At 47.9% G+C, this 21,829-nt stretch overlaps 1 protein-coding gene across 2 annotated transcripts in view; it reads left to right on the top strand.

Annotated features, from left to right (window-relative positions):
• The window catches only part of runx2b (RUNX family transcription factor 2b), a gene marked incomplete at both ends in the record, with an annotated part of 39,204 nt that extends 24,873 nt beyond the window's left edge, over positions 1 to 14,331 (top strand). The window contains 3 exons of one of the 2 annotated variants that reach the window (XM_084439288.1): positions 7,879 to 8,055; positions 10,341 to 10,502; positions 13,853 to 14,331. In XM_084439288.1, the coding sequence (XP_084295414.1) occupies positions 7,879 to 8,055; positions 10,341 to 10,502; positions 13,853 to 14,331 (818 nt within the window). Of the gene's footprint in view, positions 1 to 7,878; positions 8,056 to 10,340; positions 10,533 to 13,852 lie in introns of both variants that reach the window. The other variant, XM_084439287.1, reaches the window with a different exon arrangement.
• Positions 14,332 to 21,829: the final 7,498 nt, after the last annotated feature.

The raw sequence follows: 21,829 nt of genomic DNA, 5'->3' as shown, positions 1-21,829 counted from the left end.
AGTTTCCAGCGACAAATTGAGCCACCCACTGTTGTTCCCTCCTGGTTACGAGTCGGCGGTGTGAGGTCATAGTTCTGGCCTTCCGTTCCTCCAGAACCGGGGCCCGAAAACACGTCTCTTTCCCAGGGGTCATTGAGCCTCGGTCGCAGGGTGGCAAAGCACACATGTGCCCTCTCCTTCGGGGCCTCAGTGCTGGGGCCTCGCTCCTTCAGGGTCCCGCGCTGAGAGTACAGGCTGTCCCAGAGCAGTGTGATTCTATCTGTGAATGCTTCATTTGCACACGGGGGCCTCGTTGGCCATTACGCCTCCATTTTGTGTTAAATGAGTGGGTAATTAGGAGGCCCCCTGGTTCACTGGGCCTGGGAGGGGGGCAGACAAGGAGGAGAACACTGGGCTGTCTTAGCTCCAGACGCACACACACACACACTCACACCCACACACTCTCTCTCTCTCTCACACACGCACACACACCCACACACTCTCTCTCTCTCTCTATCTCTCACACACACACACATACACTCACACACTCTCTCTCTCTCTCACACACGCACACACACCCACGCACTCTCTCTCTCTCTCTCTCCCTCTCTCTCTCTCTCTCTCACACACACACACACACACACACACACATACACTCACACCCACACACTCTTTCTCTCTCTCTCTCTCTCTCTCTCTCTCTCTCTCTCACACACACACACACACACACTCCCACACTCACTCTCTCTCTCTCACACACACACACACACTCACACCCACACACTCTCTCTCTCTCACACACACACCCACGCACTCTCTCTCTCTCTCTCTCTCTCTCTCTCTCTCTCTCTCTCGCTCACACACACACACGCATGCATGCACACACAGCACACAGCACACACACATACACACACACACCATCCTATAATTCTGATTTGTACATAGGATGGTACATTTATTTTTTTGAAGAACACCAATCATTTGGTTCTTTGAGAAAGACAACCGTTATTGGTCTCATTAGAGACCCCTGCTCCACATGTAGCTTTTTTTGTTGTTGTTTTTCGGGTTCTCGTTAACTTCTCTCCTCGTCTTGCTTGCAGTGGAAGATGGTGTCAGTCAGGAAGTGTGTTATTAATTTGTTTATGTATTTGTTGCGGCCTTCTGGCTGCCATATGAGTCCCATACAATTGGAATCTCCATGCCGAGTCTCCAGTGTTGGAAAGAGACAGTCTGGGTCTGGATGGTCCTGTCAGAGGCCTACAGTGTTTCGTACTGTATCTATCTGCTATGACTGTACCCATGTCTGCTGTAATGGCCTGTACAGTGAGAGTGGGGTGGCATGTGAGTGGTTTGTCAGGTCCCACCAGTGAGAGTGGGGCGGCATAGTGAGTGGTTTGTCAGGTCCCACCAGTGAGAGTGGGGCGGCATGGTGAGTGGTTTGTCAGGTCCCACCAGTGAGAGTGGGGCGGCATGGTGAGTGGTTTGTCAGGTCCCACCAGTGAGAGTGGGGCGGCATGGTGAGTGGTTTGTCAGGTCCCACCAGTGAGAGTGGGGAGGCATGGTGAGTGGTTTGTCAGGTCCCACCAGTGAGAGTGGGGCGGCATGGTGGCTGGCTGGTGTGTCAGGTCCCTCTGGTCACTGTGTTATGTGTTATTAGCGGAAGACTAACTCGGTTTCTGTGGCTGCCATTGTGCTTAATGGGATGACAGTTCTTGGTTGCCTTGTGGTTTGCCACTTCACCCAGAAGAGTGTGTGTGTGTGCGCGTGTGCGTGCGCACATGCGTGTGTGTGTTATTGGCGTCATTAGTCTGGTTTAGCAGCAGTGCTGGTTTGGGGCAGTGCTAATAGGTCTCATTAAATGTCATTTTAACTAATAGACTGGGAGGGGTTGGTTAAACCAACATGCTTTTATAGGTGGCTCTCTGTCTCCTCTTAGTTTCTGGGTTCGACTAGGACTGGATTTCCCGAGTGATAATTGTCAACGCGAAACAAGCCCTTCTGTCAAAATGACTCTTTTTTCCATTCATGCTGAATTAATGACAGCCAAACATTGGAGATGACAGAAGCAACTGTGGCATGATATATGTATGTTGTGCGGTGTATCGCATACAGTATATGTCAGTGTGTGTGTGTGTGTGTGTGGGGGGGGGGGGGGGTCGAGGTTAGTGGTCAGACCCCCCTCTGCTCTTGGCTCAGGCCGTGGTATTCTCCAGGGGCCGGGGCTGGTTTTGGTCTAGTTTTGGTCAGGGTGTTAACAAGCCAGCTCTCTCAATGCTGTGTGAGCCGGGTGGCTCAGGGGGCTGGAGACGGTATTAGCGGTTCGACAGGCCGATCTGCCAAGCCGAGCTCCGTTCCGTTCCGATTCGCACACTCACGCGCTCTTGCTGTTAGACACTCGGGCGTCCCCACGCAAACCATCTACGTTTTATAGAGTGTTTTGTTATCAGAGATCGAAAATAAACACTCTTATATGGCATACAGTATGAGAACCTCGGTATCGTGTGTTAATATGATCCTTTATGTGGTCTATTTTCCTCTGAAATCAGAAGTGAAGTTTATTCTGCTCTGGGAAAACGACCTGGCCTTTGCATAGCATATACTGTGCTGTGTACTGTGTATGAGCCATTATGTCTGTCATGATGTTTTGCAGCCTGACTGGCATCAGGAACTGAGCAATCCAATACCAACTTTAAACAGAGGTCCCATGTCAACACATGCTGGGGTTGTTTGTCTCTAAAAAGGCCTCGGTCCCTCCTTTCTTTACACACACACACACACACACACACACACACACACACACACACACACATAGACAGTACAGTATCTGCTGAAGCTGCAGGCTTATTCAGAGCATGCCTTAACAATGGGAGCCCGACAAATAAAACTCGCCTGAACTCCAGGGAAGAAAAGAATGAAAGAGCGAGAAGAAAAGAGAGAAAATGAGAGAGAGAGAGAGAGAGAGAGAGAGAGAGAGAGCAAGGCAATCCGGAGGCTGTCAGACGACTGTCTTATGAGGTTCCATGAGAGGATGCCAAGGCAAAACAAAGGCATGAGGGGTTCTGAGATGGACTGAGCCAGTTCTCTACAGGTCTGAGATGGACTGAGCCAGTCTACAGGTCTGAGATGGACTGAGCCAGTCTACAGGTCTGAGATGGACTGAGCCAGTCTACAGGTCTGAGATGGACTGAGCCAGTTCTCTACAGGTCTGAGATGGACTGAGCCAGTCTACAGGTCTGAGATGGACTGAGCCAGTCTACAGGTCTGAGATGGACTGAGCCAGTCTACAGGTCTGAGATGGACTGAGCCAGCTCTCTACAGGTCTGAGATGGACTGAGCCAGTCTACAGGTCTGAGATGGACTGAGCCAGTCTACAGGTCTGAGATGGACTGAGCCAGTTCTCTACAGGTCTGAGATGGACTGAGCCAGTCTACAGGTCTGAGATGGACTGAGCCAGTCTACAGGTCTGAGATGGACTGAGCCCAGTCTACAGGTCTGAGATGGACTGAGCCAGTCTACAGGTCTGAGATGGACTGAGCCAGTTTACAGGTCTGAGATGGACTGAGCCAGTCTACAGGTCTGAGATGGACTGAGCCAGTTCTCTACAGGTCTGAGATGGACTGAGCCAGCTCTCTACAGGTCTGAGATGGACTGAGCCAGTCTACAGGTCTGAGATGGACTGAGCCCAGTCTACAGGTCTGAGGCGTCAAGAGACCAGAGCAGCACGGTACCAAACATCTCTGAGAGATTTACTCTCTCTGTTCTCAATTAAAACACTCATCTGAGCGCGAAGGTGATGAGGGAGCCTGTCTGAGACTCAGGTTCTGGTAGCCTGAGTGTGTGTGTGTGTGTGTTTGTGTGTGCATGCCTGTGTGTGTGTGTGTGTGTGTGTGTGTGTATATACGTACAGTACAGCATGTGTGAGTACAGTATGTGTTTGTGCATGCGTGTGTGTGCATATGTACGTACAGTACAGCATGTGTGTGTGTGTGTGTGTGTGTGTGTGTGTGTGTGTGTGTGTGTGTGTGTGTGTGTGTGTGTGAATGTGTGCGCGCGTTTGTGTGTGTATGTGTGTGTGCCCTTTCCCGGCCTGGCTTGCTTCCTCAGGGCTGGAACGCATGGACCACACAGACGGCTGGCAGCTCTCCACGACTGCCTGGCTCTCTCTCTCTCTCTCTCTCTCTCTCTCTCTCTCTCTTCCCCCCTCTCCCTCGTTCCCTCCCTCCTCTCCCCTGCTCTCTCTCTCCACTTCTGCGGACCCCCATGGTAGACGGTCGTCTGGCTCTCTCCCACTCTGCGCTCTCCCCACCCTCTCCACGCTCTGCCAGCTTCAGACTGCCACCTGAAATAATTCATTGTTTCTGACTTCTCACAAAAACAACATGGCCACTGTGAAAGCGCCATATAAAAAGTGAAATAGAGACGAATGTATTCATTCATGCACTTTACTGGCCGCTCCAGCCGGAGGTGACTGACGGACACACAGACCGTCTAATTCATCTGATATTCCAGGGGGGTGTGTGTGGCTCTTAAATCATCGGCGGAGATATTAATCACGGGTCACACCATAATCATAAAAAAGGTTGACCAGGGGGCTCGGGGTGTGACGCAACGCTTCATTTATCAGTCTTCCATTTATTCGGCATTTATTGAAATGTTTTCCCTTACGCAACCCCAGTCAACCAGAGAGAAGTACTAAATAGCTCATCTGTAGAGGCGGCCCGGTCGCCTGGTTCGGGAGAGCTATTGCGTTTCAGGCTGGTGTTCTCAGTCTGTGCAGCAGGAGGGGCACACCGCGCCTCCTCATCCATCAGGGACCGCGGTGTTCAGGCCCCCAGATCACATCTCCACCTGGCATGAATTACTTAGGACTTACACACTGTTTACCCTCCTTGCTCTCAGTCTGTTTTCAGATCAGTGGAGTGGATAGATTATCTGTCTGCTTCAAGTACTGCTGTTCTGGGATCAGTGCGTGTCCGATGTTATCTCTGGAGATGTCAGCTAATTAATGTGTGTGTGTGTGTGGGTGTGTGTGCGTACGTGTGTGTACGAGCACGCACGCCCCCCCGTGCGTTTGCGCGTTAACATCTGGTCCGAATCTGTCCGCGTTTCCGGCTGCTGGTTGGGCAGGGAAGTGGCAGACGCTATCGAAAAATCTCTGCTGTTTTCACAGGGACGACGGGAATCTCAGGGACTTTCCCTCCAGTGCTGAAATCATCCGCCTTCCCGCTCTTTAAATACCCCGGCTCATTCCAACGCCCTGCTAGAACGTTCCGATAAAACAGCTGAGACGCCTTGTGTTTGGCAACAGATGTCCTCTAAAATATGTAATTAAGTCATGAAAAACTGTATTTACTGTCAAGGCCACCAGACTAATGGACCCTGAGGCTTGGGTGTTGTCAGTAGTAAATTGGACCTCAATGTAGTGGTGGTTGGCATCTCACATTCCTGTACAAAATGCATGCGTTCCCCTCACTCTCGGCCAATCCAGATACGGTCGCCCGTGGTTACGTGATCCGTACTTCAAGAGCTGTTGCCTAGTGTCCGGCCAGTGGGAGAAAACAACTGTCACTCCCCCGCATATGAGCTTCCGACCTGGGGGTGTTCGATGAAACAGCATCTAAAAAGTCCTGTGGAATGATCTGGTAGCATTATGGATACATAGACGCTCCACCTTTAAGCCGGGCTCACAACAGCTGGGATGGTTTGAACAACATTTGTTAAACAGAAATTTGTTCGTTTTCATGGCTGCCAGTTCGGAACGTTAAAAGTTCTAAACTGCCGCTGTCGAGATTCAAATCTATGTGTCAAATCTTATGGAAAGACTTGATACGGACGTTCTAAAAGTAGTCTGGTCTTTACGTGCTGTTGCATGTGGTCCCGGAGTAAAAGCACACCGGATCTGACCAACCGTACGTTTCAGGACCGAGAGCGCGGTGTCCCAGAATCCATCAGCACTCCAACATGATAGAAGACCTCCACGGGTCCCCTCTAACCACTTTACCATTTGCTGCGCTCCGGAGGAGGACTCTGCAGCCCTGCGCTGTTGCGGGCGAGGCCCGGCCAGCACACCGGAGGCCCAACCCTAGCTCTAGATTTACTGTTCATCAGGGTCCTCCCCGTCCCCCGCCCTCCCCCATGTCTCGCCACTGTGTCCCCCCCCGTCCTCCCCCCGCTCCAGACTCCCGCCGTCCCCATACTATTTATACCCATCTCTAGGAGACGGTAGTGTACAAAGCCTCACTGTGTCCCATCACTGGTTTAAAGAGAAACTTGGTCCGTTACGAATGGAAATGTTATGATTGACTGGGAACGGTCTGCTCAGAGAAATGAGGAATGCCAGTAAAAGGCACAAATTATCCACGAGTCCGATGGCATATACGTTGAAATGCATTAATTATCTAGCCGAATTATGTTTATTATTAAAGTGTGCTCTGTTATTTGAGGACGTTACGCTGTGGCCCTCGGGGCTGGGCTTGCCATTTTAGAGTGCAGGGAGTAATATACCAACGTGCCAAAAGCTCATGGCATTAGAGGTTGCGAATCCTCACGCAGTGTCGTACTTCTGTGACATTTAAAGACAAGCTGAGGAAAATGTCAAACGCTCTCGATCGTTGATCCCCAGGAGGCGTATAGCCTCAAAAGCATTCCTCATCATCATCAGCGTCGTCCTCATCATCATCTCCCCTTACCTGCTCTCTGCGCTGGTTCTCCTCATCCCTTTGTTCCCCTCCCCTCCTCTCCTGTCTCTCCATACACACATACAGTAGTGCTAGCCTTGTGCTAGCCTTGTGCCAGACTTTTGTTTCCAGCTCAGTGCAGCGGGCCGGTTGGGCAGGATTCTGAGGGAGCTGCCTGGCGCTGGCCGTGCCAGCTGGCTCTCCGCCAGCCCTAGTAGGAGTTTCTCTGTCTTCTCTAGTCGATATTTACTCTTCTACCTTTACACAGGAACCGGTGTGGGACCAAATAGCCAGACAGACAGCCAGACAGATAGACATACAGACATACAGACAGACAGACCTGTTTCAGGGGGAAAATGGACTGCATGAGCTTCTCTCTTTTTTCTCCCTCTTTGTCAAGCCAGACCTGCTTGCACCTCTGGGCCTCATTGTAATGGCCTGGTCTAACATCTACCGTATGTACAGTAAATACCGTAGTGATTTTGGGCCAAGGGGTTCACATTAGGGGTCTCTGGGGGGTAAAGTTTACGAAAAGCATGCTGTCAAAGATTGAAAAGTGAAACAGAGGTACGCGGTACCTGGTGTTTTTGTTGGACGGTCGGAGGCCATAAGAATACAGCCAGAGGGTTTTAGATCCCAGTAGCAGAATGGGTTGTCTGGAGATGGGTGTGCAGATGTGGCATGGGGAAAGTCAATGTTTACCTGAGGAATGCGTTTTCTCGCACCGGCAACGGATGATGCCGAGTAAACGGCGGAGATCCACGTCTTTGTCTTGCTAACAGGATGCAGCATCCCAGTCCTGACGGGCAGCTCTGCCTCTCAGGACACAGATCCTCTGAGCGGTAACAGGACAGCACAGGCCGTGTTGACAGAGCTGGTCGGCTCACACGACACACCTGTCAGTCACTGTGCAGGAAGACGCAACCCAGCAGTAGCTCTTTACCAACACTGCGCTGAAAACCAAACATAGGACAGGGTAGCCTGAATAGTGATTGTAAGATGAGGTTTTGCTTGACCTGGAAGTACAGTATTTTGCTGTAGGGCCGTTGCTATATACCGTTGAAAATAGTTTCCTTAATGCATATAGTTCATATGATAACTGGCCTATGAGTGTCAGTTCTTGAGACCATTGTAAATATAGCTGACAGCAGCTCTAAGCAGTGACTGTTGATGAGGTGTGGCTCAGAGCGCGCTGACGGCTGGTGTGTGTTGGACTCCGCAGGGCACCGTCAGAAGCTGGAGGACCCTCCTAAGACGGGTCTGTTCTCAGACCGCCTCAGCGAGCTGGAGAGAATCCGCCAGACCACCATGAGGGTCGCCGTGCCCACACAACCCCCCCGGCCGGCCCTCAACGCTGGACCCAACTCCTTCAACCCCCAGGGCCAGACTCAGATACCAGGTGAGACTGCAGGATATATGCCAGTCAGGTCAGGTACCAGGTGCGACCTCAGGACATATAGCAACCAGGTCAGATACCAGGTGAGACTCCAGGACATATAGCAACCAGGTCAGATACCAGGTGAGACTCCAGGACATATAGCAACCAGGTCAGATACCAGGTGAGACTCCAGTACATATACCTACCAGGTGAGACTGCAGGACATATACCAATCAGGTCAAATATTGTGTGTGACTGCAGGACATATACAGTACCAACTAGAAATGGTGCCCAGACAGCACAGACGCGACGTGAGCATGTATGTGCGTGTGAGCAGGACATGTTTTGGTATTGCTGCATTCGTTAGGTCGAGAGCTTTATGTCAGTCCAAACCCTGTGTCTTTGTGACCTTCCCATTTCGAGATATGGCCGTTTCAATTCCCCCTATTGACAATGAATTTTTCAGAAAAGTCCGAAAAATGAATGGAGGTGAATGGCTGTCCATGGTTGGGCGGCTCATGGACCCACCCTGTGATTCAGATCCACTCCAAAATTGAATGTGCTCTAAATTGGCCCATGCTGTTCCCCTCCACCGAGTTTCATCTGGTAATTTTGCGTAATCCTAGTCCAAAAGATGAATGGTGGTGAATGGTCGGCCCGGCCGTGTTTGGGCGGCTCGTGGACCCGCCCTGTGATTCAGATCCGCTCCAGAATTTTGTGGGATGTTAGTTGATCTATGCTACACCCCTCCACAGAGTTTCATGAAAATTGGTCTGGTAGTTTTTGCGTAATCCTGCTAACCAACAAACAAACAAACAAACAAACCAAGAAACAGCTCATGGACTGTCCCGTGATTCAGATCCGCCGATCCCAAAATGTAACGGGTTCTAAGTTGGCCCATGCTATACCCTTCCACCAAGTTTCGGGACAATCAGTCTAGTCATTTTTGTGTAATCCTGCTAACAGATGAACAAACAAACACACACACACCATCGAAAACATTACCTCTCGCCCTGCGTTGAGGTAACCAGGTCAGATATTGGGTGTGACTGAACGATATACCAACCAGGTCAGATACCAGGGGAGACTTCAGGATACAACCAACCAGGACGGGGTGTGACTGCAGGACATAAACAGTATTCTTTTCTACACAGTATTTCTACGCCATTTTTTTTTTTTAGCTTCTTCCCCCTTTATCATACGCTCTTTGCTCTGCACCAGAAAATGTGGGCCCTGATTTCGTAAGACGATCGTCATGGAGATCTCTGCCCCTTTGAACTCTCAATGGTACAGGTATATTTATTGAATGAGCCTGAGCAGGGAAGCGGCGGTCTCGTTAAGTAAGGTGAAATGTCACACCCCCAGTGTGCACTGTGGGTCCTGTACATTCTAATGGTCCCCAGTGGTCATGCTATGAGATAGTAGGGGAGGTGAGATCATCTGTCTCTACCGACCTACGCACCGGTAACGCCATCTCTCACGCCTCATCCCGTGTTACCTGACCCAGCCGTAACGACTGCTGGCGCCTCCATGCTGCTCCGATCTGTTAGGTGCACTCCAAAATGAGCGACATCTATCTTTTACACTCTGAACTTTGCTTTCAGTGTTTGCGGGTGGTTGAAGGGTAGAGTAGCATCGTGTGGAGGCTTGAGTGGACATGTGTTGCTTGTATCTGCAGCTTCTCTGTAAATATTTTGAGATGGAACTTGGGAGTCAACATCCGACGACGGACTTATGGGCCAGTGTTTGTAAATATGTGAAAACTATTGTATCCTCTGCTAAATTGACTATGGAACACATTATAATAACCCAACACTATGTAGGTAATCTTCCGTCTTGCTGTTTTGGTCGTCCGTGTTAATGAGCGTTGAAAGGTAATATGCGTGCAGAAGAGTGTATGAAAGTGTGCGTCGCCTCCAGTGTGTGTTTGTCTTGGGCATGCGCCAGGGACGCTCTCAGTCCTCCAGCTTAACAGGCAAACAGGAAGATCTTCTCTGCTTAGCCAAACATTAGATGTGTCATGACGATAATGAGGATGTTGCTCAATTGAGACTTACCTCAGAAAACAAAGCCAGAGAAGCGCCACCAGTGGAATGAGACACTGGCAACTCCTTGCGCAATCCTCATAGACTATCCATTTCAGTCGCTTGGGCAGGAATTTTGAATTAAGCAGCACAACAAAAAAAAATCCCTCAGCGTTCCCCAGCAACGAGGCACATTACTTTAGCTCCTTTGTAACTCTGCCTTCTTTCCCCCTCTCTCTCTCTCTCTCTCTCTCTCTCTCTCTCTCTCTCTCTCTCCCTCAGACCCGCGACAGTCCCAGTCCTCTCCTCCCTGGTCCTACGAGCAGCCCTATCCGTCCTACCTGAGCCCCATGGCCTCCCCCTCCGTCCACTCCACCACGCCCCTCTCCTCCAGCCGGGCCACAGGCCTGCCCGCCATCAGCGACGTGCCCCGGAGACTTCCAGGTAAACACCCCCCCCCCCCTGCACCCGCACCGCACTAACACCTGCCCTGTACCCCCGCCTCGCCTGGCGTCCGGCCAACATCGCCTCCTCCGTCGCCCGCGCCACTGCCTCCTCGCTTCATGAACTCCGACCTCAGAGAGCTGTTCCGAGAGGCCTGTTGCTTTTACATTTCCTTCGGTCTAAAAGGACCTGCCAATGGGAAACGTTCACAGATGTAAATATATATTTACAGTCTGTCAGAAACCTATTTGCTTAAACAAGTTGCCATTAGCTAATTCTGGGATGAGCGTGAGCAGTGGGGCGAGTCCCTCTAGAGGTTTGGAGGGCTTTTTTTAAACGGTGGAAAAAACAATTGTTTCCTTTTTTTTCCTCGATCCAAGCCTTTGATCCCATTCCCGGGGAGCATGGGTAATAACAGGCCCGAACATAATAACAGGCTCGTGACGGACGAATAAAGTGCCTTTATAGCGATAGGCGACTCTCACAAGGCATGCTGGGTACCCGTAGTGGCCGGTCCTCACCCATACTGTAGCAGCGGCATCTGTGCGCTAATTTGTCTCCCATCTTTTCCCCCCCGACGCGAACGCTCGTTTAAAAGCCCTAAATGCGGCCAGACAAGTTTTCTGCTCCATACACCTGTTTGACCCAGCGCCAGGTGATTTTTTCTCTCTCTCTCTCTCTCTCTCTCCCCCTCTCCCTCTCTCTTTGTGTTAGTGTGCTACACCTACTTCCCCGGGGCGAGGGGGAACGATTAAGAGCCGCCTTGGTGTGACTGTGCATCGGAGTGGGTTTGAAACTCTGCCAGCTGCCTTGTCAGCTCTGATTAGTTTGGTCTTTCCCGCCCGCTTTCATCCCGGGAGCGTCGGGCTTTGTTCTCTAAGCGACACACGCGCGCGCGCGCACACACACGCGCGCACACATGCTCGCTCTCTCTCACACAGACACGCCCGCGCACACACTCACGCACACACACCTATAGCTCTTAATGCCTCCTAAGTGTAAGGACAAAGGGTCTCGAATGACAGGCGTAGGAGGTAGGTCTGACATATCCTGAGGTTATAGTAGCTACATCTGACTATAATTGTCCTGCAGTGGATGAGAGGTTTTCAGAGAAGTTAATGTGAGGACAGCCCGTCTTCCCCGGTCTGCTGGGAGAACACAGGCCTCGCGTAGAAATGTTGCTGTAGGTAATCACTGAGCTGACCCGAGAAGTTCATCAGTCAAGTCAAACACCAAATTCGGAAGTGAAGTTCAAAAGTTTGGGTTTGTAAAATACTTCCAAATATTTTGACAATGTAGGCTCTGCTTTCGTTTAAACTAATGAAGCTTGATCTGGCTCATCATCACAGAGGTCTTTGTACAGTAAACGAGTCCAAATGTGAAAAGCAGAAGTCAGGAGTTTATTGAACAGTGCTGTACACTTCTGAGATCACACCAGTCTGTCTATTCCGGAGACAATCACCTACTATTTCGATGAAAATCGAATAGATCTTGCGGGAGAGAGGAAGTTTAAAGGCCCTAATTGACAGCATATGCTATCTGACGCTTGTGACAAACCCGGCTTCGCAATTTCGCCCGCACATAAACACCCCCCCGCCCCCCCCCCCCCCCGCCCACTCTCCTCCACCCCGACTCTCTCGCCCCAGACATGGTGACACGGAAGACGCCTGGTGATTTATGATAAGAGCGCTATGGCTGGACTGCCCCAGCGAGAGGGGGCGGGGTGAGGGGACTGAGAGGGGAGTACCTCCTATTCTCCTTAAACTCTCTGGGCCCGGCGCGATGCTCGCCACAGCCAGTTAGTGGTTTCTGGGTATTTTTTCGGGATGAAGCTTAGAGGGGAACAGGGGGAGGGAATGGATGGAGGGAGGGAACAGCTCTCTCTCTCTCTCTCTCTGTCACTGTCTCTGTCTCTCTCGGTATCTCTTTCTCTGTCTCTTTCTATCTCTGTCACTGTCTCTTTCCCTGTCTGTCTCTTTCTCTCACTCTTTCTCTCTCTCTCACTCTTTCTCTCTCTCTCACTCTCTCTCTCTCATCCCCTCTCATCTCTCTCTCTCTCTCTCTCTCTCTCTCTCTGTCACTGTCTCGGTATCTCTGTCTCTTTCTATCTCTGTCACTGTTTCTTTCCCTGTCTGTCTCTTTCTCTCACTCTTTCTCTCTCTCTCTCACTCTCTCTCTCATCCCCTCTCATCCTCTCTCTCTCTCTCTCTCTCTCCGATGGAAGGCGAGGAGGAGCGGAGCCACATCAGAGCTGAGCTCTGCCTCATTATGAATCTCATGGAAACTGTTTCTACTCAAAGTGTTTCCACATGTGCTGCTCCTGATTCATCCCTGCCTTTTTATGTGCATGCAGTATTCACACACACATATTCCCCCCCCTGTGCACACACACATACACGCACACACACACACACACACATACAAACACATACTGTACATACACACACACCCACACACAAACACATACTGTACATACACACGCACACACATGCACAGATACACGCACATGTATTTATATACACATTGTAGGTATAAACATATACAGGCACACATAAACATGCGGACACACACAAACACACACACTTAGACACATAAATTTGCAGACATGTAAACACATATTGACACAGTTGCATGCCTAAACATCAATGCCTCATACACCAGTTGGTGCCCAGCCAATGCATATACCAATTATATAGTAGTCTCCAATATATATATATATATATATATATATATATATATATATATAATTTTATTTTATTTTATTTTATTTTATTTTATTTTATTTTATTTATTTATTTTTGTCACAGGCATTATATGTGTCCTTTTTTATTCTGTCTGTCTTGTAAAGGCTGAAAACGATTTGCCTCTCGGGAACTATATTGAGTTACTGAATTGTATTGTAGCAGGAAAGCCAAAATTACGAACACATATGTTCAATTGTTTTAGAACAAGACTCGAGACTCAACATTTTAACATGGTGTCTAAGGAGATCTTATCTCAAATGGATCAAAGTGTTCGAAAATTTGGCTTTCCTGCCACAATACAATTCAGTAACTCAATATCGTCCCCGAGAGGCATTTTGTTTGCAGCATTTACAAGAGACAGACAGAAAAAAGTCACTAAGTCACAAACTTACATAATTAATGTCTGTGATTAAAAGAAGCTGCATTCATTCATACCGCATGTCTCAGTCATACATTTTAAATGTACAGAGGATCATCTGTACAATAAATCATGAATAGAAAGATTTTAATTGTGTATATGCTATGTTTGTGTGTGTGTGTGTGTGTATGTGTGTGTGTGTGTGTGTGTGTGTGTGTGTGTGTGTGTGTGCGTGTGTGTGTCTGCAGGTTCGTCTGACCTGAGCCCCTTCCCTGGGCAGTTTGAGCGCCAGTTCCCCGGCCTCTCCTCCCTGACAGACAGTCGTTTTTCCAGTCCCAGGATGCACTACCCCGGCACCTTCACCTACACACCCCCGGTCACCTCCGCCATGTCGCTGGGCAGCGCCCACTACCACACCTATCTGCCCCCACCCTACCCCGGCTCCACCCAGAGCCAGAGTGGACCCTTCCAGACCAGCAGCACCCCCTATCTCTACTACGGAGCCTCCTCCGGCTCGTACCAATTCTCCATGGTTCCCGGGGGAGACCGCTCGCCGTCCAGGATGATACCACCTTGCACTAGCGCCTCCACTGGCAGCTCCCTGGTCAACCCTAACCTGCCCAGCCAGGCGGAGGGCGGCGTGGAGGGGGACGGGAGCCACAGTAACTCCCCTACCGTGCTCAACCCTGGCGGACGGATGGACGAGGCTGTCTGGAGGCCGTACTGAGGAGGTCAGGGGGAAGAGGAGAAAAGGGGGAGAGAAATCGTCATCTGATGTCACGGTTTTAAAGCACAAAACCTTTTGGGAGAGTTTTGAGTTATGATTAACATAAAAGGGAAAGAAAAAAAAACTGTCTCTCCTGTTCCACGGAAATCTAACGTTGAGATAAAAGAAAACAGACTTGTATGAACTTGTCTTCCTGGAATGTGTTTTGACCAAGGCACTACAAAGGGAGTTATTCTCACAGCAATAATGAGAAAGACACAAGACAATTATGGTTTACTATACCCAAGTGGATGGGACATTTTTCCAGTTTTATGATATTCCACAACCTAAGGGACGCTTCAGATAATTTGTAAAAGACAGCTTCTTTTGTAGTGTATGTATTTCTATAAGGCTTTTTGCAGAGCATGTTTTTGTACTACGACAATATTAAGATGCAGGTTAAGCACTGAGTAGCAAGTGATGAGAGTAACACTTATGTTACCTTTGGTGGTATGAACGGCAAATTTGCTTTAAAATGTCTATACGCTCATTTTAAATCAATTAATTTAAATTGTATATTGTGGGTAAGAAGATGGTGTGGATTAGGAGTTTTCTAAGGAGTTTTAACTTATAAAGCCATAAATTATGTATTGTATTTGAAACTTGAGTCGTAGAAGTGTAATCTGAATATTTTTGATGCATAATGAGTAAGTTAACATTGGTTTTGATAGGTAATTTAAAGAGTGAGACGTTGAATTTCTATACTACCCAAAGATGTTTTGAATATGAATTGTAAGTTTTAACATGTTTTCCAAAGAGTATGGTGGTATGTGTCTTCCACAATTACTTTCAGTCAGATAGATTTCACCACCCCTCGGGCCACCCCAGTCTTTGCCTATGCATTAACAATCACTTGGCTCTGAATTATCTGTTGGTATAATACACACAGCAATAACATTTATTGTGCCTATTGGCTATTTGCCATAAAAAACTTTATCGTAGTAAATTAAATACTATAAATCAGCAAAACAATTCAGTGGTGAATTTTGTCAGATTTAATCCATTGTAGTGTCTTTTGGAGAGAGAACAAATGGATATTTTATGCACAGGAAGAATAAGAAATGGATAGCTTTGTGGCAGCATTGATTTATAGACTCACATAATAACCCTGAGATCATCACGGTTGTGCCATTCCTAGTGGTGAGCACAGACTGAGCAGCTGCAGCTGAGCGCTGCAGTGTAGCAGATCAAACCTTAACAAAGAGGTATTGATACAATACAGTAACACATCCTTATGACTGGAATTACACTTTGCTGGTTCCAAATCACATGTCCATTCTCAGTGTCCTTTATATTTTCAATGACGCTCAACAGATAAATCAAATGTCAAGCGTAGAAACTACATTCCCTGAGTTCATTAGTGTTTCAAGATGAAATGCAAGAGATAACTTTCAAAAAGTTTGTCTTAGTGTCTAACACTCACGAGCACAATGTCAAGAACTCTTTAATTTCCCAGTTTAAACAGAGTGCTTCCACGGTTGTTGATGTTGATTCAGTATCTGGTCAGAACAGTTTGGACAAAATATTTTCTGGCCTATTGATTTAAATTGTATTTATTTCCAATGTTTCTGGCTTTGGTGTCCTGTTTGACCATATGGGGTTGTTTCTTATCACTGTCCAGTATTACAGCCTGTTGGGATGAATCTAGCAAAGCGGCACCATACACAGTATAACACAAGTGAAGTGAAGATGTTTACAATTTGCAATTACAAGTTTGTGAGATTTGAGAATGCAAAAAATGTTCAACTGAAAAAGAATGCTTCGTACGAGGTGATTGGATGCAGCTGCTGGCAGCAAACTGGGAACAAACAGTGTGTGAGAGCTCGTTTTGTATGTTTGTATCATAAAGCACTTACTTTTGGACTTATTTTTACCAGCAGTAGCGGCTGGCTGCCAGTAGGTTAGTGGGTTTGGGTCTCGGTACCGTTGTAACGCCACTGGAGTCACACACAATGGATAACACTTGGCTAAACATGTCATTTATATTGGAGTTGAATTTGATCTCTTTAGGCAGTCAGTATTTATTTTAAAAACACTATTTGTGCTCTCACATGATGTTATTTTCAGTGGATGTTGGCAATTTAAACGCAATTCTAAAGCTGAGAAAAACATAGCAATTTTCAAAGGCTTAAATCTAGCTTCTCATCTAAGGTCTGCATGCAGTGCCTCTATTCCAATCTCTGTAGTGGATTTCCTGGACTCCTTTGATAAAGTATCACCAGACATTTAGGTCCTGTATTATTGAGTCTCTGGTAGACATGGAAATCAGATTGGATCTATATCATAAGGGTGACTTAACAAAATACAAACTATGAATCATACAATTTAATGTATTTCAGTTCCATATCCCCTCAGCATACATCATGAACAGCGTAGTTTTTCAAAAGGTCTAGCAAAGATTGTGCCTATTACTGACCAACATCCAGTGAGTTTTACAGGTCAACATAGTTAACACTTCCACACAGCACTGGAATCCTGTTTTGTTCACTTCATCAACTATTGTTTGTTCTGTGTTCTGTTTCTAGCATAAAACGTTTACTCTTGGACACAACCTTGCTTACAACATTGTCATCAAAAATGCTGCCCATGATATTTAATAAACCAACCATGTAAATTATCCAGGAAATATACTTTACCCCATAAACTTCATCTTTACTTGTTTTGTCTTTGTTATGCTTCTTCTCTCATCAGCACTTGTCAGGAAATGTAATGGAGTCTTCATTTGATTTTGCTGGTACGTTTCATATCTGAAAAGGTCATCAGGCAAAGAGGTTTTTTTTTTTTATTCCAAAAGGGACTAACAACCTGACAACAGTGAGTGAAATTGGCATTGTGATTGTATATTTGTTTATGTTTTAAGAATTAAAGAGGATTTTTGTTACTTAAACCTTAATTGCCCTCATTGTGGCCTCACGTGTACAATTATCAGTGCGTGTGTGTAGGTAGGCTACATTAAGTGTGTGTGCGTGTGTGTACAGTATGTGTGTGTGTGTGTGTGTGTGTGTGTGTGCGTATGTGTGTATTGCAGCTCAATGTCATGTTCAAGTCCTCATGACATTCTATCCTGATGCATACCTCTGGCTCCGCCCCCAGGCCTCGGTGCTCTTCTATTGGTCAGGCCGGGAGGCCCGCTGTGATGAGTGCTGAGAACAGAACACCTCCATACTGCATAGGTGTTTAATGGAAGGCCCACGTCTTGCCGTATCATCCTCAGCCCTGTCGTTGTGTCTGGATCAACATTGTTTTTGGAAGCACTTTCACTGGACCCTCTTCAGCTGGGCCTGCTGCTGCCACTGCTGCCATGGCTGGGTTTCACTGACGCACAGGGAAGGAGAGAGGGAGGGAGAGAGAGAAGAGAGAATGGGACAGAGAAACAGAAAATGAGAGAGCCTGTTTTACATTATTTCAAGACATAACACAGCCAATCCGAGTGTGCACACGTACACACATACACACGCGCGCACACTCACAGCGCTCCTCCGTTCCATGTGTTTTTTAGGTTCGGATTGGGAACATTCTCGGGATTTCCCAGAATATAGATTGTGTGGAAAAAAGCTCGGGCTGGTTTCAGGTTCACATTCCCTGCGTTCTCAGCCATGTCTAGCAATTATAACAATGAACCCAGGAGGAGGGGACGGGACCCAGGCACCCAAAGATATTAGCATACTCTCTCCCCCTGCACGCATGGGAGAGACAGGAGCTAATGAGACTGATTTGGGAGAGTCCCTGTCCATCTTTACCAGTGAGGATGAATCAGCTGTACAGCTCCAGTGTATGACTGTGTCGAATCATGTTACTTTGATGAAGTAAACCAACAACCACAGAAAGCCGGTGCAAAAAAAAAGAGCCAATCAGAGGTAACCGCTCCAGCTTGAGGGGTTTGTGACGCACACCCATGCTCACACACACGGACAGCCGCACATATACACACATGCACGCACACACACACACACACAAACAAACACACACTTAACCACACACAGCACAACACAACACAAACTGTTTACTTGACCTCTACAAATGTTTCAAAGCAGCAGCTGACGCGGGAAGTGGTCCTCTGGGGTCCCATAGCACAGGGGCTGTATATCTCTCTCTATGTTCCTCTCTGGTCTTCTGTGGACGCATTTGACTGCAAGCTCACCCACGATGCTCCTGTCACTAACACGGGAATGCCCACGCCAGAACCATTTCCCGTCTAGTTTTCTCGTTTGGGCCGAGCCAAACAACCGGACGTGCAGTTCTCATGTACGTGTTCTGTTCTGCTGGATCTCTCTGGCCTCAAACAACATGAGATCCAGACCTTTCTGAACCACTCTGATCTGATCCATAGCAAACCTCACTAGGCCACGACCATGGGGGTTCTTATAGGGATCTGTTCATGGATCTGCTGTGGGAATCAGTCAAATGGGCTCTGGGTGGATGTTGAGCACAAATCTAAGATCAACAGAGAAAAAGAAAGACTGATGTTGGTCAAACTGACCACTGACCTGAATTTGACTGGCCCGTGTGTGGCAACTTTATCCTGCTCTGTGGACACAGAGAGAATGCCATCTATCTATATTAGATGTGTACTTTGGCGGTCTCTAGTGGCTGTTATGTGTTCCAGACTGAGGTAGGGAGGCCCACCCACATGATCTCGTCCTGCAGGCCAAACTCAGAGCAGTCTGTATTAACTGTATATCTAGGGAGCCCTGAGGCCAGGAGAGTAGAAACCCTACACACCCATTACACTGTTGGTGGAACTGATGCCTTTAAAAAGAGTAAAAACGTACAAAGGTCGAAGGTGCCATGTTGTGTTTCCAGCCAGCAAGTGATTTGTAATTAGGACCATCACTGCAGAAACACATGCCAAATGGTGCTTTGTCGACCTCCTCTGAAGACATGGTCCAAAGAATGAAACCAGTCCCTGCTTGGGCTCTTTCAGACCAGCATCTCAGGTGGTTCCATTATAGTTTTCATTAGAAGACCTTGCTTGTCGTTTCATTTCATAAATGCTGAATATGTGATTTTTCTGACAGACTGAAAAAATATTACAGTTGAGAAAAATACATTTCTTTAAGTAAAGAGAGGTGCATTTCTACAACATCAAAGCCCAGATTTAATGAGTTCTGCCAGTCCAAATTATGCAATCTGATACTGACCACTTTTCCCAAAAACAGAAATTACAGTGAAAATGCTGGTGTCAGGACCATGGACAGCTACCAAACACACAAACAAAAGGACCCTTTGTCAAAGACCTCAGCTTCATGCCAATGTTTCAAATTACCCACCATCTCAACTGTCAAAAATGGCAAACTGTTGCAGAGCGACTGAGAGCGCAGAACACAAGACAGGATAGGGCCCAGAGTGGTGCCAAATATTCATGCAAAACAGGCCTTTTCCATACGTTTCAGCCAGGCAATAAAATTTCAAAAATTTGGTCAGGGGCCCCATCTTTGCCTGAAGCCAAGCGTGAAGGAGCCATATGTGTTCTTCCTGTCAGATGAAGGACTGTTTAAACTTTATCGGCCGAGTGTTAATTGACAGCTAATGGACTGGTAATGCTGAGTGGTCACATAATACTACTGGAGATCTGGTTCTGCGTTGAGTGACATACAATCCTGGTGACATTTAGATCATTTCAGCTTTAGGATGGAAAATTGCAGCGCGACCATGCCCGCCTGCGGATGCCAGGCGATGTGAGGGATGCCCGCCATGTCTGGTTCTGCTTTTGGACGTCCTCTCTGTCTCCAACCATCATAACTCGTGTTAAAGACAGGTTTTATGGTTTACGACTGGAAAGTAAAACGCTGTGTGTTTCCTGTAGGCAGAGCGATGATTTACTACGACTAATGATAAAGTGAGTGCTCTCCCGACGGCGCGGATGTGTGAGGGCTGCAGAGGATCCAGACACGTCCGACTGGATGTGAGTGTGGTCGCATGTAACTAGTGGTTATATACATTGGAACCCACCACAGAGCCCTGGGCTCGCTCGCTCGCTGGTAGGTATCCATACCTGACATCGAGCAGACCTCACGTCTTCATTAGCAACGTGTCCCGTCTACATCCTGCTACACTCACACCAAGAATCAGGCCACTTGATGTGGGTCCACAACTGAGATTCAAATCATCTCTGACATTCTGAACCAATGGCATAAAATACTCATATGGCTCTAATCTCAGGGGATATGGTTATTCATTTGAAGTGCACTGTAACATCTCCTTTCCAAAAAAGCAAACCAAGCGTTCTTTTTACATAGCCTAGAGGAAGTCTTGCTCATTAGAAAATGGACTGAAGACATCTCAGGCCATCTGGTCAACAAGGCTAATGTGGCATCAACGAGGTAGAACTTCAGGCCATGACAGACGCGTCCTTGAAATTCATCATCCCTCCACTGAGTCCTTCCAGCGATCGGAGCGGGGCCGCGCCAGGATCTCTCTCTGGTGAGGTCGTCAGTCTTACGCCGAAAACCACAGGCGTGCGCCAGGCAGATCGATAATCCCCATCAAACGGCACCGCAAGTCAGTCAAACCTCTGAGGGCAGGCCGAGGCGGAAAAACCAGCTGAGAACCAGATACTCTCTCTCTCTCCCTCTCTCTCTCTCTCTCCTCTCTCTCTCTCCTCTCCGTCTCCCCTCCTTGGCCTGCGAGGGAGAGCCGGGGACTTGTCTCCTCCAGGCCTGTCTCTTTAAACCTGATCTGCTGTTATGACACGGCGATGCTGGTTCCTGTCTGTCTCAGTTGGCCCGGATGACGGGGCTGATCCCGATCTTCGGCCGCATCTGATCTACTTCCTTGGCAGTGTGTAGCCTCAGTTGTCACCCCCCCCCCCTTCGCTTTACAGTCCTGTCAGAAGTAATTACAGAAAATTCTCTGGGATGGGAGAAATTAGTCACAAATGATTGAGCTAATGGATGGATTTCCATCTTGTAGCATAAAATGCATTCATTTATCTTCTGGATAATGTGGGTTGTTGAGTCACAGTGGTAAGCGGGGCCCCGGGAGAACTCTCACTGCTGTGTCTGTGTGCACTATCTGATAGGTTGTCTTGATCACTGAGGGTCACACAGTGCAGCTTTCCAGAGAGTGATAGTTCTAAGCTACACACTACAACAGTGCCTTGCTGTCAACCTCCATCATCCCTAGTGCTGGAGTGGGCAAGACCCAGAGACGTGCGGATCAACTTGGGCTGCAATAACAGATTAGGCTAACGTGCCAGGCCCCGTGGCGAGACGTGTTTGACGTTAATGCTCCGCTGTATATTATCCAGCTCAGGGAAACGTTGGATGTGAGCTCTGGGATCCAAGGACAGAGATGTTTAGGTACTAATTACGAAACAGCAAGGCACAAGTCTCGCTCCATATTTCCTTACTCCTGTGGAAACACTAGGCAGGCTCCATTTATTTTGCTTGACTGTTGATTCTGGCAGGGCCGGGCCTCGGTAAACACTACTCGCCCACCATTGTAAATCCGACAGGCG

Source organism: Borostomias antarcticus, assembly GCF_949987555.1.
Source record: "Borostomias antarcticus genome assembly, chromosome: 6".
In the NCBI taxonomy this organism is placed as follows: Eukaryota; Metazoa; Chordata; class Actinopteri; order Stomiiformes; family Stomiidae; genus Borostomias; species Borostomias antarcticus.
Note: the sequence above shows the minus strand (reverse complement) of the source record. Positions and strands in the feature narration are given on the sequence as shown.